A 16,817-nucleotide genomic window follows, 5' to 3' on the forward strand; every position below is an offset into this window, starting at 1 on the left:
TATTAAAAGTTCACAAATTCCTATTCAATACTTAATGAAAAGCAACAGAAGTCTTAAGGCTAAACAAACTATTGATTCTGAAATGATTTTACTGCAAAATTTCTTATAAAACAAATGCTGCACACATATAAACCACTTCTACAGAGTTCTATAATTATGTAGTTCTGCATTAAGTTAATTTAATTAAAAAAAAATAGAGCATTTAGCATCCTTATGTTGAATTTTAATATTTAAGAAAACAAGAGTATATAACTTTTTAAAGTACAAACAATTTTTACCTGGTACAGGCTGTCTCTCATTCCATTCACTTGTGATTAAAACCTCTAAGATTTTTATGTGGTGTTCAGTATTATCAGAGCTGCAAGAGATAGATTAGACAATAAGAACCAGAAAAAGTACAAAAGTTAACATTAGTATTACTCGAAAAGCATTGCAAAAACTTATAATAATGCCCTCCAGAAAGCACAGCAAAAATAAGGTCAGAGAAGTAATTTATTCAACTTACTTTGTATGTAGCTAACCTGTGTTTACAATATAGTATATAATAAAGATGTCCCACATACCTTGCTATCTGGAATTTGAAAAGCAGAGGGCTGAAAATTTCAGCTAGAGACCTTGCATTCAAGAGATCTTTGCTGGAGGCTTGACAAAGTCTGAGGAAATGTTTGAGCAAATATTGGAGTGTGAGCCAATACTGGGGAGGTATATTTGGAGATCTGATGAGTTTCTTCAGCAACTGAGCATATTCCTCTGAGCTCTGCACTTCTGCAAGCAAACAGATAAAAAGCTCTTGATATCAGTACAGGAACATTCAACCAGTAAAATGAAACTGTATATAACTCCTTTGGAAGCATCAATTTTACAGAAAAAAAATATAAATTCTGTCCTTCATTACTGCTGTAAGACTTGTTTCTTCTTCTGAAAAAAGTGAAATGCTCAGGGAAAAGTAAAGAACAAGTATTTAAAAGTCAAATGGAAACAGATATGCATTTTGGTAAAAACCACAAAGTGTTCAGAGTGTACTGGTAGAAGTCTGTCTTGTGTTTAGCGTCACACATGATTGGGTAATTCTGAGATGCATTAGATAAGTCTCACAGGTGCTGCTCTAACTTTGAAGGTTACCAGTAACAATATCTTGTCCTGAGACACTCAACAGAATACTTGGCCCACGTGCTGAAAGCCTGTAAGCTTGTTTGAAATGACCACTGTGTAGATGATGAATCTTATATGCATGTATTTGTCACTTCATAATCTGTAACTCCCAACGTACTGTAGAACATCATGACCTCTAATACATTTACTTTGTCAGCACTGATAAAAAGTTAAAAATTAGCTTTCTKCATACAGATAAGTCCTTGATTTTTTCTCCCCGTTTCTTCTATAGCCATTCTGCTTTTTAAAAGGCAGAGAACTGTGTTAACCCTTATATTTTCCATGATGTTTGCATAAACAGAGAAGTAAATAATACATCTCTAGATCTGAACTGAAGCAACTTGCATTAAAATCAGTGAATGTATATATTTCTTCTGCGATTCTACCAGGGTGTGCAGAATCTTCCACATATTTTGTGGGAGACAAAGCAGCAGCTGAATCACTGGATACTCAGAATTCTAATAAAAGCTTTTTTGTTTGAGGTTTGAAATATTTGATATTCGTACCTTGAGCTGCAGAGATCATGTCACTGTAAACAGCTGCTGGAATGATGGGATTTGGCAGGTCCAGGAGATACCTCTTGAGAGCGTCTGATAAAGTGTGCACATCAAATGTCTCTAAATCCAACGAAGAGGCATCTAAAGGGAAAGAGCAACATATTTTTCAGATATTAGAAACTGGAAAAACATATAGGCTCATGATATTAGCACTTTATACCAAGTCAAATCTGCTAACCTATATCTGGTTTACAGGGAAGAACTCGTAAGAAATACTCTTGGACAAATCTTTGAGATCAAGAATATACAGTGCTCAACACAACGAACAGGCTCTCTTGTCATCTGATGGACCAAATGTCTTCCAGAGCCACATGTGGCCTCCAGTCATATGCTTTGCAGGGCTGAACTAAGACTCATAATAATGGTAGTGACTTGCTGTATGTTGGCAATGTTATGGAACATCAGAATATTTTTAAAAAGTCTGTGTTTTACCTGTAAATATTTTGTGTAAGAAGCATTAATCAAGGGTTTGGTCAAATGCAGCTCTTCTACTAGTAGCTACTTCTATTATGATTAGAAGCTACATTAACAACTTGAGGCCCCAAGTCTGTAAATATTTATGTCAGTAAGTGGAAACAAATATGCACTTGCAGAATTGGGTGTGTGGTGTTTTATGCAGCAGTTAGGATTTCTCTTGTAAAACCTGGTGTCCTTCCAGCATAGTTACGACTCAAGCTAAGGTTTAAGAGTGTCACATACAGGACTAGCTGAATATCAGCAGCAACAATAAAAATAGGCAAATTCAGAAATGCTTGCTTAGTGCAAGTAAGATTGGGTTTCCTCTTAAACATGAAACTGGTCCAGAAAAGACCCAAATGATTACAGAACGATCCATGTTTGGTACAGGAATTTAGAGTTATTAATGCTGACTGACTTTTTAGGCTAGTCAAGTCCCCTGTAAAGTAACTCTTGAACCTGTTTGGCCATTTTGAACCATACTCAACAGAGGACTCAGATATTTGAGGACTCAGATATATGGTGTGTCTACAAGGACTGTGAAAAAAGGCAGCCAAGTGAGGACAGTAAGGCACTTAGTGCTGCTCCTCCTCCTCCTTCCTGCTTTCCCCAACAAAAAGCTTGCAGTGTGAACTCAATCCTTATTAGACACCAAAAAATCCACATAGCAACACGGACATTATGAATGGCTCAGAAATTAAAAAACTGCCACATGGGTATGAATGCTGCAAGAGTAATTAGGCATCAGAGAATCCAACCACAAATTTACAGGAAATAGCTTTCATTAGTTCTCTGGCTCACTGAATGTCTTTTATTTCATAAACTGAGTTAAATTCTGGTTCTCTTGGCATCGAACCATTCTCTGAAGTATATTGCAAATTATTATAATCAATGCTTTAGCAAGAAGAAACTTCTGGTGCTCCACAACTCCTTGGGTGTCATAAACAGATCTGAACTCTTGTGTCTGCCGAGCTGGCCAGATACAAGTCAGCTTTGATTTTGGAGCCAGATAGCACTGCGTTGAAGCTTATAGGCAGTTATCCAATTAGTATGCAGAGCACTTTAACCATAAGCACAACAGCACACTAATGCAGCTCAACTTTGAGAACAAAACTGGCTTGCACTCTGCTAACTCAGAGAGTGGGCAGAGGAGATCAGAGCTGTCTATATCCATCTGTTTGGAGACCCACTATACTGGCTTTGTCCTGGCAGATTGGGATCCTATCTCAAAAAGAAGAAAGAAAGATACTCTGTTACTAAAGGGTAAAGTCCTATTTTCATTTTCTCAAACATAATCGCATTTTAAATAAGAATACATGCAAACCACAAATTCTTGATCTCATGAGATAGATGAACTTTTCATAAAAGTGCACTTCAGGTTAGACACTTAACAAAGGATTCAGATAAGTTACATTCACATTGGTGCCTTGAAATATCTGGATTTATCTGTACTGAAAAATACAATACTAAAAATAATGCTTTGCTAGCACTGCATGCATATCTCCTCTCCCTGCTTGCACACAGACACTTCTTCCCTCCCACCAAAATCAGAGAGGACAGGATGCTCTTTTGATTTGAAGGAACAGTCAGCTCAAAATATCATCTCTAGTTCATTTTGTTAACACTTGCAATTACTAAATAGGAAGCGTGCTGAATCCACGGTTTGAGTTTGCTTGCTTTGTCCCTTTGGCAACACTGCATGTAACCAGTTTCATCTCCTAGCCCTTGTATTTTTGTGCTCTTTTATGCAACCGGAAGCTCACACTCGCACCCCAACTCAGCTTGCAAAGGTGTGGTCAAGCACTCTCACTACAACAGCAAAGTTCCTGATTGCTCAAGTGCAGCTGAGTGCTGTCATGCCACTATACTCCAGCATGAAGGAGAAAAAAAAGCATACTAAAAGAAACAGAAGTATATATCAGAAAAGTTGAACAGGTATGTGGTGGTAGTAGTGTAGCTGCATTTTACTGTCCAAAACCAGAGAACCCTGCCTGCTGCAGCAACATCATTCTTTTTCATTCCCTTCCACCATCATCTCTGTGCTAGGGAGGGAGTGTTCAGTTATCGCCTCTCCAGTCACTGGACCAAAGGAAGCAGAAAACCTGCACAAACAAATGCATGCACAGAACTGCATGTCTGTCCCTACACAAACTGTCCATTCATTTACAAAATATTAACCTGCAGCCTTACAGGAATAGTGCATCTTTATCTTGCTTCTCAACAAAACAACTTCTTTTTCTTTTGTACAGCTAGATTTTTAGTCCTTGAACAAGTAAATGACAAAAAAAAAAGATTAAAATAATTATTCCTGGAAAAAGAACCAGGCAAAGGAGTCATGAAAAAAATACACAGTCTGTACTAGCGAAAAATACCTTTCACATTAAGTTTAAAAGTTAGCAAAATTTTCCCTTAAATTGGGCTTTATACTGTATCATTCAGAACCAGATCATATATAAGCTGAGAAGGGGAGCAGAGAAAACATGATCAGTCTGACCACAAAATCTACCTAATGCTTTAAGGAAGAGCTGTACCTACCACATTCAAGAATTTGTCTTAATTCTGCTGAGTTGCTTGAGCCTTGTGTTCCATACAAAGTCGAACACTCCAGACCTTCAGAACAAAATCGATGGGATACATTAATATTCCTGTGACTGTTGCCATGAAACAACATACTTCTGTTTTCTTCAAAAACAGTATAATTTAGCAACATTCTCCCACCACCATTCTCCTACAAAATATTACACTATTGAATGTGATTGCTTTTAGGGCAGTAATATACCTCTTCGTACATGCAAACTGCTGGGTCTACAGAAACTGTTGGCCAAGAAGGATCAGAGATCCTGGTAGACCCACATGTTCTTTATAACTCTCCATGGGCTGACTTTAGAAGGCCAGAACAGGAAACAGATAAACATATCCCGGGAAGAAAACAGCTTACAAGAGTAATATGGGAGCACCCAGATCTTTCTTTACATTCTACATGCCAGGTGGAAACACCAGGTCTTTTAAGTGGATTTCACAGTGTCAGTCTATCACAATTGTCTTCAAATGGGATAAGAAAAGGCAATGGAGAAATGTAGAAAAGGCAGATGTTTCACCTCTCCTGTATAAGAGGTGAGAAGCCTCAGTCGTACCACAACAGGAATGGGGGAGGGACATGACAAAAGTTCTGACGCATCCTCCTTAGCTTGAGGACTTAACTGAGCCATGTAAGTAACAAGCATGCCTAGCCTTTGGCACCCTACCTAGTCAACAGAGACAGACAGGCCCTCCTACAGGACAGTTAACTCTTAGGTTGCCCTTGACTATCTAGAGACCCAAACCTCACGGTGTATGCAGGGTGTGTGTCACATCATTGTGTCTGCATATGTCACATAATATGTCTGAGAATCCACCTGAATAATAGACATCAATACAACTTTTTCATGTCCTATGCAAAAGGCATCTTTTACAACTCCCCTGCTGCAGAGAAAACACACAAGACACACGGAGAGAGAGCATAGCCAGGGATCCAGAACACCAATGATTTAACACTATCAGTGGGCTTTCCTGGAAGCCGTAATTGCTTATGCAAGCTAAACACTGGCCCCTCTCATTGACATTAGCAAGCTCCTACTCATTTGATAAGAGTTTGCACTCTCTTAAAGAGTCACAGTGCTATGTGAGGTCCTGTGTCCCAAGGACAGCAGTCTGAATCAGATCAGAGTACCGCTTTCCCTCTCACTCCCAGGCTGTAAGGCCACTGAACGAGCAGGACCCTGTGGGCAGCTCCTTACCATAGGAGGACTGCCTGTCAGAGGAGAAGCCAAGATAAGAGATAAAGGGCAAAAGGGACAGGGCACAGTAGTAGAAAAGGGAGGTCCTCAAAAGGATGGAGAGGCATGAGCAGGGGAAAGCAGAAGAGTCAAGAACCATGCAACTAACACTGGCTGGCCCAGCAGACAACAGCTATAAAGAATTCACTCCTGAAATATAAAAACCTTGTAACTTTTCCATACTTAAGTTTTTTTTCTGCTTTGGGGCAACACATTACTTGTTTAGCCTTGTATCCATTTCAATGTTATGATGCTGTTCTCATGAGCAACTTGAGATGTTCATCTATTGGAAAAAAACAAAGCAAAACCACCTCCCCCCCAATCATTTTCAGTAATGCTTACATTAGTTAAGTTACTAAATGTCATTTGGGGTAAGCTTTGTTATGGCTCCTAAAATACAAGTAGCCTCTGTTGAGAGGAAACCAACACAATAACCCTTACATTAGATTATTTTCATACCAGTTGAGTAATGTGATGCATGAGCAGCTCGAGGAAGGGGAGATACCAACTCTAAATCTGATTGCCATCTTGGCTAACACAAGTAACAAAAACCTTGTTAGGCCACTCTTCAACCTACCTTTCTTTTCAATTGTCTCCACTATCTTGATAAGGATTGGAGGAGCAACATCAGGAGGTGAAAACTGCTCTGTAAGATCTGGAAGTGAAAAACCTGTAAAAGAAAAATAAGAAAAATAAGCCAAGCTACAGTTGAAAGTGATTTCCGCTTATGAAAGCCATGACACATAATGCAACCAGTTAATTTTTAAGCACTGAACAAATTCATTTTATCAGCCGTAAAAGACAGTGCAAACATCCCACTGGTCAAGCCTAAATGAGAACACTACACAACTAATCAAAAGCTGAATAAAAATGATGACAATTGCATTTTTATGGTATCTTCCTTTAGCTATCTAAATCACTCCTAGAATCACCCTTAATATTACCAGAGAAAAGAAAATACAATAAAAGTTTGCAATCTATAGAAAAAAACAGAAATACAATGCAAGGAAGATAAAAATAGTTTTTTGGTCCTGAAAGATTTACATCCAGCGGGCACCAGATAAGGGAGTTAAATGCATCACCATCTGGAAGCTGCTGATGCCCTGTGTGAAACAAATTTACAAAGGCCTGAAAGAGCAGTTGAAACAAGTATTAATACTCATACAAAAGCTCAGTGATAACTTCAGTTTGTTTTCATTTTTCAATCTTAACAGTATTAACAACATATTTTTCTTGAAGCAAGAAATTTGTTTTGTACAATGATCAGTGAAGAATAAATAGGAGGATGTTCTGAAAGAGCATCCTGCAGCTTCAGACAAACCTGTGTACTGATTTTGTACAAAGTCAGTTTTCACACGATGCAATTTCTTCAATGAAAGAACAAACTGTATAGAGGAATGTTCTGGCTTTTTGATATGAGGGATGATATATCTCTAAATGCACTATTCCTGGCAAAATAATTATTTTGAAGCTTTAGATCAGTCCTATTTAATTCTTGGAAAGCAAGAGCATTCACATAAATATATTCTTATTAAACAGCTGCCAGAAACATCTGGCATACTTTGATGGATTATGATTGATAAACATAGCTTAATCATTGAAGTAGAAGTTGCCAGTTGCCTAGGGGATGGTGATCTTTGCCTGATTAAATTCATCATGCACAAATAGAGAGCATTCTTAAACATACATGCATAAATGTGCATGCATGCATATGTACACAAACATACATGCATATGCACACACTGTATTTCTAGATGACTGAAACTGAACAAAATCATGAGCATAACTAAGAGGAAAAAAGAGCAAAATACAAATAGACATAAGAGAGTTTTTAATGAAAAACTTTTAGATAGGCAGAAAATTAAACATACTGCAAGTGAGAAAAAATTTTGGCTGAGAATTCACCCTATTTCGAAGGCAGCAATTAGACATCTTTTTAAAAATGCAAACAACTTAAAAATGGGAAAGATAGCAAAGAAAGTACAGAAGAGGTTTGGAAGTGCACAAAATTGAAAAGTTAAAGATAATAAAAGATGATTATTTAGGAACTAATAATGGAAGTGGAACACACTGGACATTGAGACATGTGCCTTGCAAAAAGAAGCAGAATGATGGTATGATAATGATGAAATACTTTCCAGTCCATTCATAACTAAGAAGGACATTAGAAAAATGTCTGTTAGTCATAAAAGTTTAACTTAGGAGGCCCAGAAAATGAGCATGCAGGAGTCCCAAAAGATTTGCCTACAGAGATTTCTGGCCTATTGGTGTTACTTTTTAATGAATCATGGAAAATCAGAGCAATTACAGGAGATCAATATCTGCACTGCAAAAGGACAAATAAGATGACCCTGATGACTACACACTAGTTATAATATCAGTACTGGACAAAATACCAGAAAACCTGATATGATAACTCATATGATAAAGCAGTAAAAGACAGCACTGTAACTAGGGATTGTCTGCATAGGTTCACAGAGGATAGGTCCTGTTAAAAAACACACTACTTCCTTCCTTGATGGGATTATAGTTAGCTGAAAAATGCAAATGAGTAATCATAATAAACTCTGAAGTTTTGACAGATATTTGACTCAGTGTAACATTTTGATTGAAACTTAAATATGTGCTTAAAAGCACGTGTTAAATAGATGAAGATCTAGCCAACCAGCCGAAGTCCAAATATAGTTAATAATGCAGAACAAACTACCTACGGAAGGAACAGATTTTTTTTTTAATCTCTTCATATCCATTTCTGCTTTACCAAACACAAGCTGGGTTCAAATGCAAGACTCTGTAGTCCAGCCCCTGCTGAGACATGCTGAAACACAGACTATTCGATCTGTAATATTCAGGTCAAATAGTTCCTTTTGACCCCAAACTATGAATCTCTCTTATGATAATGCCAAATCCATTGAAAGAATCAAATCAGAGATCAAATCAGAGTCATAACAAAGGGTATGTTATGAAAATACTCATAGAAAGATAAGGGCATAAGATGTATCCCTCACGTGGTAGCAAAGGAAGAGTAGGTTTCAAGAACAGAGTTTACATATTTTACCTCTGAAAATAATTTTCTGGTCCTAAGGTAGCCAGTTACATGAAGTGCTCTTCTCCCCTTAAGTAGCAGTGATGAAACTGCATCATCTCTGAACAAAGATGCTCATCTCAATTGCAGAGAGGCAGCGTGCAACTAAGAGTCTAAACTGACACTGAGGAAAGAAGGGAGAGAAGAAGGAGAAATAGATAGAGGAGGGAAGTCAACCGACCATGCGAATGTAGAACAAACCTCAGACTGGTTAAAATGAAAGACTTCCTATGCTTCTCTCCTACCCTAAAATATATAACTGGAAAAATATTAAAATTCTGGGAGTTTAGAGGAGTTCTGCAGGCAATTTCCATCTACCAGAGAAACTAGTGAACTTTTAGATATGAACAGAGCCTTTGAAAAAATGAAAGTCTGTTTTGTAAATATGTAAACCATAAAATACTTATGAATTTGACTAAAACCTCAGGATACTCACCTGCCTTTTAATACTAAGCATACTAGTGAGTAGTAGTTCTATAGCAAAACGATACACACAGACACACACACACAGTGGCAATAACAAAACCTATACTTACCTTCAACACAGTAATCAAAGAACAATACAACTAAGAAATCTAATTACAGTGCTCAACAATATTGAAGAAAAAATGTTCACTTCAAAAGCACTTAGGAGATGCCGTTAACAAATTAAAATTACTTAACCTCCCACCTATTTTAGGATTGCCTATTCATTACTGTCATTTCCTATATAAAATATCCATAGTATCATAGTGCCATTTGTACTTTAAACTTTCCACCTTTTGTACAAAATAGAAAATGATGGTCACTTAAAGTTGAAAGGCCTCAGGAAACACACATCTGCCAAAATAAAGACTTAAGAGCACTCGTAGAACTGAAGCCAGTTTATAACATTTACACAGAAGTCAGTCAAAATTGAGAACAGTGCCCTTCATTTTCAAAATGCTGACAGGAAATGGCAGAGGCTAAATAGAAGAAAACTAAAGCTAAGTTTGGAAAAAAAAAAAACAGTTTGACTTCTGGAGCCAGAATACAAGATATCCTTAAAGAAAGTCCTGATTCTAGATTAGATGTTCTGAAGGAAAACCCAGCATGCATAGTAAGAGATTTACAGAAGGAAAGAAAAACCTTTTGTATATGTCGCCTTTAGTAAAAGGAAAGAGAATAAAATCCCACATGCAGCCTGCATTTAGTACCTGATTTCACAAGTATCTTTTGCTTTGAAGCATGCTGTAGCACAGCACAGAGGTTTGGAGAATCAAATCCACTCTTAAGAATCTGAGCAACTTTGGAGATCCCTTTGCTACAATCCAGTATCAGTTTTTCACTTAAAGTAATCATTTTCCCACCCCCAAAGAAATCCTGCAATTTTTTGGAAATCCCACGGTTTCCAAATGATTAAGGGTCTGAAAAGCTGTCATACAGTTTCTGTGTCTTCTTTCTAGTCACAAGTCTGGGAATAGGTCTCCAGATAGTAAGGAAGCTTCTGATGACACATTATAAAAGCTGCATTTTCCACTAGCTCTATTTTTACCTTGCCACAGTGAGAACCAATGAGATGAACCACAAGTCAGGGTTTCTCCAATCTGCAAGCTCTTCACTTTCCCTCATACAGACAGGCCTGAACAGCGTTAAGGCAATGGCAATGTGTGGGAGATGAGAGCATACCTTACGTTTAAGGGTTGCCAACACAGCTACAAAGTGCAAGATGAAACCAGCACACAGCTGCACCTTTTGGAAGGGTTCTCAGTAAAAAGAGATATTTTGGAGTTAGTACCTGGCAACGACAAATGGAAATTTAAAGCTGGAATTTGGCTTCCAAAGTTTCTGAGCCAAATCTTTCATTACTGCTGGAAGAAGAATGAAAATGAGTATATAAAAAAGGATATAATTTAAAATGTAACAACACACACCATGGAAAAGAATTCAATTTCTAAATATTTTCAGAGCAACTATATACTAACATTACTCAAATTTAGTTCTGAATCAAGATCTCCATGCATGTTCTTCACCTTTTTCAAGAAATGGGCATTTAAGTTTATGCATACATATTGCAATCAATAACAATGCAGCTGTGCATAAAAGGCTAATATTTGAGAGGGCAGGTCTTACGAAGTTTGTAATTAGCTTATGTGCATGCAGATATGCTCTTTATGTATGCAACTGTATCAACTAACACAGCGACTTATGCCTTCATAGATTTGCACATATCCTTGTATGAAAGTCATACAACACATTCAAACATGAATGGTTTGACCAACACTGAAATTAACTATATAACAAACATAAACATATTAGTTAACACAGAAGAACAAGGCAACAGTAACTGTCATTGTCAGGCAAGTTGTGACAATGCCTCCAACACGTTCAGCTAACAAAACTGTGAAGAAACAAGCCTATGGTACTTTTGCTGTGGCATCAGCAGCAGCGTAACGAAAGACAAGGTGTGGACAATGGCAGATTCTCCATAGAATTCAACCTCTAAGCTTATTATTGAAAATCCTRGGAAACAGAGGACCTTTTCTTCTTGCTTCAAATGCTGTTATTTCAGAAAACAAGTAGTTATGCATTGTACTGGGAAGGGGAAAAACAATTCAAAAAATCTTTTGCTATTATCATCCATCTTCCCTGAAGTAGATACTGAATTTAAATGAGAACCCATAATGGCTGAATTTAATCACTTGTGAGTATCTAATGTCAAGTTCAAGTGGAGATGCACACTGGAAATAAGGACAGTTTTGCATTCCTGCACAGCCTTTCAGGCAGTGGTTGGAGTCGAGGCAATCAGTGTACTCATAGTGGCTTACTGTTAGGAATCCCCAAAACAGAGAGACAGCAGTATTGAAGAAGACTACATGGAGAAACATCAAAAGCAGTGTCTGTATAAACAAGAGTTCAGATTCCTTAACACAGGAAATCACCAGGAGGTTCCTCCACAAGCGTGAGAGAGGAGGCTCAACGTTTATCAGAGGCTGTCAGGTGGTGACTGCTCCAGATGCAGAGCCCAAACCTTCACTGCCCCCTCACATCTGCTTTTGTCAGCTGGGAAAGAAGGGCCACAGGAATTTCGCAGACCATAATAAAAGAATGAAAAAACCCTTACTGACACAAAGTTTGTAACTTTAATTGAGAGGGCATTTCAGATTCCATTATATGTTTCTTTATATTCTTAGGAAGGAACAATTTTCTGCAGAAACTTTCAGTAAAATATTATAAAACAGAAAAAAACCACCAGTCCTAAACAAACAGCTCAAATCATCTTGGTATTTGTAAAAAAGCAGCTGGTATTGTTGCTAGTAGTGAACTGTAGCCTTCCTTAGTTCTTATAGACTAGATAAAAACTTTACATTTTATCAGGATTCAAGAGAAAGCTTCCATAAAGATCTAAGCTTTGGGTTCAATGCCAGACTAAGACAGAAAAAAGATGGGTCTGGTATTACAAATAAATACCTGAGAAAAGTTCATTCTGAGATTTGAGGACCATAACTATGCCTTGGCTTTAGCAATTTTAGAGCACTTCATAACATTTACCAAAAGAATAAACAAATGAAATATTTAGAACTGCCCAGCTGCTTTTAGCAATGCGTTTTAATTGGGCAAGGATGAAAGACAAGAAGGTGAGAGTGAAGAAAAAGTTAATGTCACTGTGTGTCACAGATCAATCAAGCTCTGCAATTGCCAGTAAAATTATGCACAACTGCTCAAGGAGAAAAAGACTTCTCCTTATGCCCCTCTTGACCCAGAAGATTTGATTTGGGCTATAGTTAAGTTCTCCTAGAGGCAGAATCCATCACTAAACCAGCAGGAAGAAGAGCTGTTCAGGGCTCAACCACCTTCTCCAGTATTTGTTTCATTAGCAATATTGTAAAAAGCAACACTAATCATGGAAAAATATGAAATGGAGGTTTAAGCTTCAGTGAATTTGACACATTCATTACAAATGGCTTAATAGGCTTGTCTACTATTACTTGTCTTTTATTTTTATCAGATGTTGTCAATCAGACAGACTGTGGACTCAGAATACCACAGAAGCCTTGGCAGCAAAAGGAGACTAGATCAGGGAGAAATGAAGAGAGAAGAATACCCCAGCGCTAGATAAAGAAATGGTCTGGCCCACCAAAGCTATCAGCCTTTGGGCTCACAAGAAGCCCACTTTTTATTTAGGCAGAGAAATGTCTGCAGGTCAAGATTTATTGGGATATGAATGATCCCAAAGCTATGAAAAGGAATGGAGAAATAACATCTGCTGGTGACCTTACATGACTAGAGTACAATTGGGAGGCTTGATGGAAATACAGCTAATTCTAAATTCCCATCAGAAGATTCTTCAATAACATGCAGCAAGCCCAGTTTATTTCTTCCATTGATCAGTAGGTTTTCATTATGAGCTGGAGGACAAAGTGACAACTTCATTCAGATGTTCAGTTTTAATGGTATGCCGAGGATTTTAGCCACAGCAGGAAATACAGCTCTGTACTGGAAAAATAATTTATCATATCAAACTGTCAGTCCTCTTTTTCCTTTGTCTGCAATGGAGAAACATCTGAATAAAGCACAACACTTTTCTTAGGGAATCTCAATGATACCAATTAACTCTCATGGATAAACAGTACTCTGTTAATGTGTTTCTGGACTTTAAATAGCTTTTTAAAGCATTCATATTTCTGCTGTGGTCCTATACCAGTAATACAGAATGATAAGAATTTTTTGAAGGGGCTTATTACAAAAGATCATGACTGCAGGAAGAGGGGAATCCTTATTAACATAACCTTCTGAACTCAATCAATTCACAACATACTGGCCAAAATGCAAAGTGAGCATTTGCAGAATCCCATGTGTGAGGTAGGTACTTACAACATCAATTATAAGGTTGAAAAAGCATCTCAAATTAATTTTTTGTAGAAAATTTAAAAAGTATATGCAAATTGTTACAATATATTTGATACTTAACAGAATAAGGCTATGCAGTCATTGTTCCCAGAGGACAAATACATGTTTCTTATGATTGGGCCATTTATAGTCCAACCCACAGAACCTAGGAAGGTTGGAATAAAATCTGAATGTTACTTCATTTTATCTTGGCTACATATGTGGAAAAAGACATAGTCACCTGTATAAATTAATGCTGTGAGACAAGTCAAATACTTTGCCTAGATACTTGCCAAGGTTATCAGCACAAATATGCAAGGAATGATCTGATTGATAAAATATCATGTGTACGGTGATTATGTGGGAAGTTGGGGGTGGTGGTGTGAGAAAGAATCCCCCTCTCATCCCCACATATAACCTTGAACCAGCTGCATTTAAGGGCTAAGGAGAGTAAGGGGCAACTATGAATGAAGGAGAAACAACCCAAGGCAAATATAGATTAATATGAGAGAATAATCTATAAACAATAAAAAGCAGAAAGCTCTGATCCGATATTGAAAGTTGCATTTTGTAATGTATTGATTCTTCAGAAAGAAATCTAGGTTTTCTTTACCTTTCTCTGATACAAAAAAGAATGTTTGTCATAGACCTGCATTAAGCATCAAAAAAATTATTCTAAAACAAAACAAATGAAAGTTTGGAGAGAAAGAAAAAAAAAAAAGCATGTGTCTGACTTGAGGAAAGTTTAGCTGCACAAATGTGCAGCAAAATAAGACAGATTTATTTGGTATGAAACCACCCAATCAACAGCAGCACTGTMGAATAATATATTCCTTCATTACAGTTTAATACTTCTAATAGTGTCTGCTAATCACATTTCACACTTACTAATTTAATGTTTCATAAAGCCCTGTTTCTATCATCTGTGGAAGGGAAGTGATACAGCCTGTACTGGGGTGGAATTCTGTACATAATATTCTAACAGATTAAACCTCAGTAACTTTATGAATTATGAGCTGTCAGGCACTTTTCTCATGCGCTACAGAATATACTTCTTAGAAACAGGAGCTATAAATAAGACAACAGATGGTTTTTGTTGGCATCAGTTGAAGCACAGATAATTTTTAAAAAGCAATCCACAGTTAAAAAGCCTGTTGTAATGACAGTATTCTGCTTCCCTCTATGGGTGAGCTTTTGTAATACTCCTTTTTGAAACTATAACTGAACTTAGGATTTGAAATGGCTGCAACTATTTCCAATTGGTATTTCTTACAGAATGCATGCAACCAACATAATCAGAGAAAGAAGAAACCCTATGCTGGGGAAAAACTGCAAGGCTTATGAAAAAAATATTAACTAAATACAATATATTCCTGCAAGCATTCTAATGCCACACATAATGTTTAACTTAAACTGTTCTGCAAAAAAAAGAGGGGAAAAAATCAAGGAAGAGAAGAGAAGAGCTCTTGTTTATTCAACTGTTTTGTCAAAGAGTTGTGAGATAAGCCGAAATAGTACCATAAGAAAAAGAAAAGAAGAAACTGAAAGCTGCCTTCCTGCCTCTAAGTAGAGGAGGGCACCCAGGAAGCCGAGCTGAGGGGACGAGGAGCTTGCACAGGACAGGCACGGCCAGATGTGGAGCCAGAGCAGGCAGGCACGAGCATGTCACCAGCGGGGCTCCGCGCGGGAGCCGCACCTTGCCTCCAGCCACGGGCTGCGACCCCGCAGGGCTTACAGAGCTCCCACACATCTCACGGGCTCGGAGGCTGATCCAAACTTCATTTCTCACAGCTCACCCTAAGCCCTGACTGACTCTTGCTATCCGCTGCGCTCCTGCAGATTCTCACAACTCCTAATTTGCATTTGTTTAAACAGAAAATCAGGTTAACATCTCTAAACCGAGCAAGCAGGTGTGGTCCTCAGAGTGTGATTCTGAGGGCAGAGAAAGAAAACATTTTAAAAGCTGACATCTGCTCTTCAGTTCCTGTTGATGTCTGCAGGTTCCCAGCTAGCACTTTTCAATCAGAGAGATATTAGCAGATTACAGTAAAAACGTGGCGTAGGTACCCAGTTACAGCATCCCCCATGAGCCAGGATAAGATGGCTGAGGTGGTGGTAAGGAAGGGAAGGGACAGGGACAACCAAGGAGCTGGACCCAGTAAATTGCAAAACATTGCCTTTTTTTGCCAAATGAGGCTTGTGCATATTATTCCCTCCTCCTCCTGGATGGCAGCTCCACAGTTAGAAACAAGCTGAGCTCTGAAAAGGTTTCAGTAATTCTACCCAGTTCCCCTCACAGATACTAACTGGCACTGAAAAAGTTTGCTGCAGAAGAAAGGCTCTGACTTAACATTCCAGCTTCTGGCAGCGGTCTTGCATGAAACCATAAACGATGTGAAGAAGGAAAATATATTACACTGAATATTCGAGTGTACTGTGGATAGTGTAGGTGTGAGGACAAATGGCATGTTCTAATGACAGCTGCATCTTGTGACCTACTTAACAGGTTCCCTGTGCAACTTTCAGGGTTAGTACTGTCATTAAATATCCAGATTGCAGTAGTAGTACCTAGAAACCCTTATCAGACTCAAACAAACTTGCAATAGGTTCTGTACAAACAACGCCTCCCTTATTTGGTCTTATGATTAACTAAGCAATCTCTTAGAATTGATACCAGTTGCTCTATTAACCTTTCCACAAACTTTACCTCATCTTTCCCTACAATATTAAAGCCATGATACTCTAATACTGCTTCTGCACTCTAGATTCCTTTTTAAAAAATGAATAGTAAAACTCTAGTAAAAGTGTACTTTATTTTAAACAGATTATGTAAACTGTTAATACATTTACATGGCATTTTACTACAGTCACTCTTCAAGAAATAAGCAGTAATGCTCCCTCTGT

The 16,817-nt window shown here is 37.8% G+C and overlaps 1 protein-coding gene across 2 annotated transcripts in view; it reads right to left on the minus strand.

Annotated features, from left to right (window-relative positions):
* The window catches only part of PIK3R1 (phosphoinositide-3-kinase regulatory subunit 1), a 56,647-nt gene that overhangs the window by 20,953 nt on the left and 18,877 nt on the right, over positions 1-16,817 (minus strand). The window contains exons 2-6 of one of the 2 annotated variants that reach the window (XM_026073752.1): positions 6,558-6,650; positions 4,701-4,775; positions 1,659-1,790; positions 564-765; positions 279-358 (exon numbers count right to left, since the gene is read on the minus strand). In XM_026073752.1, the coding sequence (XP_025929537.1) occupies positions 279-358; positions 564-765; positions 1,659-1,790; positions 4,701-4,775; positions 6,558-6,650 (582 nt within the window). The remainder of the gene's footprint in view (positions 1-278; positions 359-563; positions 766-1,658; positions 1,791-4,700; positions 4,776-6,557; positions 6,651-16,817) is intronic. The other variant, XM_026073753.1, reaches the window with a different exon arrangement.

This window comes from Apteryx rowi, unplaced genomic scaffold (assembly GCF_003343035.1).
Source record: "Apteryx rowi isolate R43461 unplaced genomic scaffold, aptRow1 scaffold_377, whole genome shotgun sequence".
Classification (NCBI taxonomy): domain Eukaryota; kingdom Metazoa; phylum Chordata; class Aves; order Apterygiformes; family Apterygidae; genus Apteryx; species Apteryx rowi.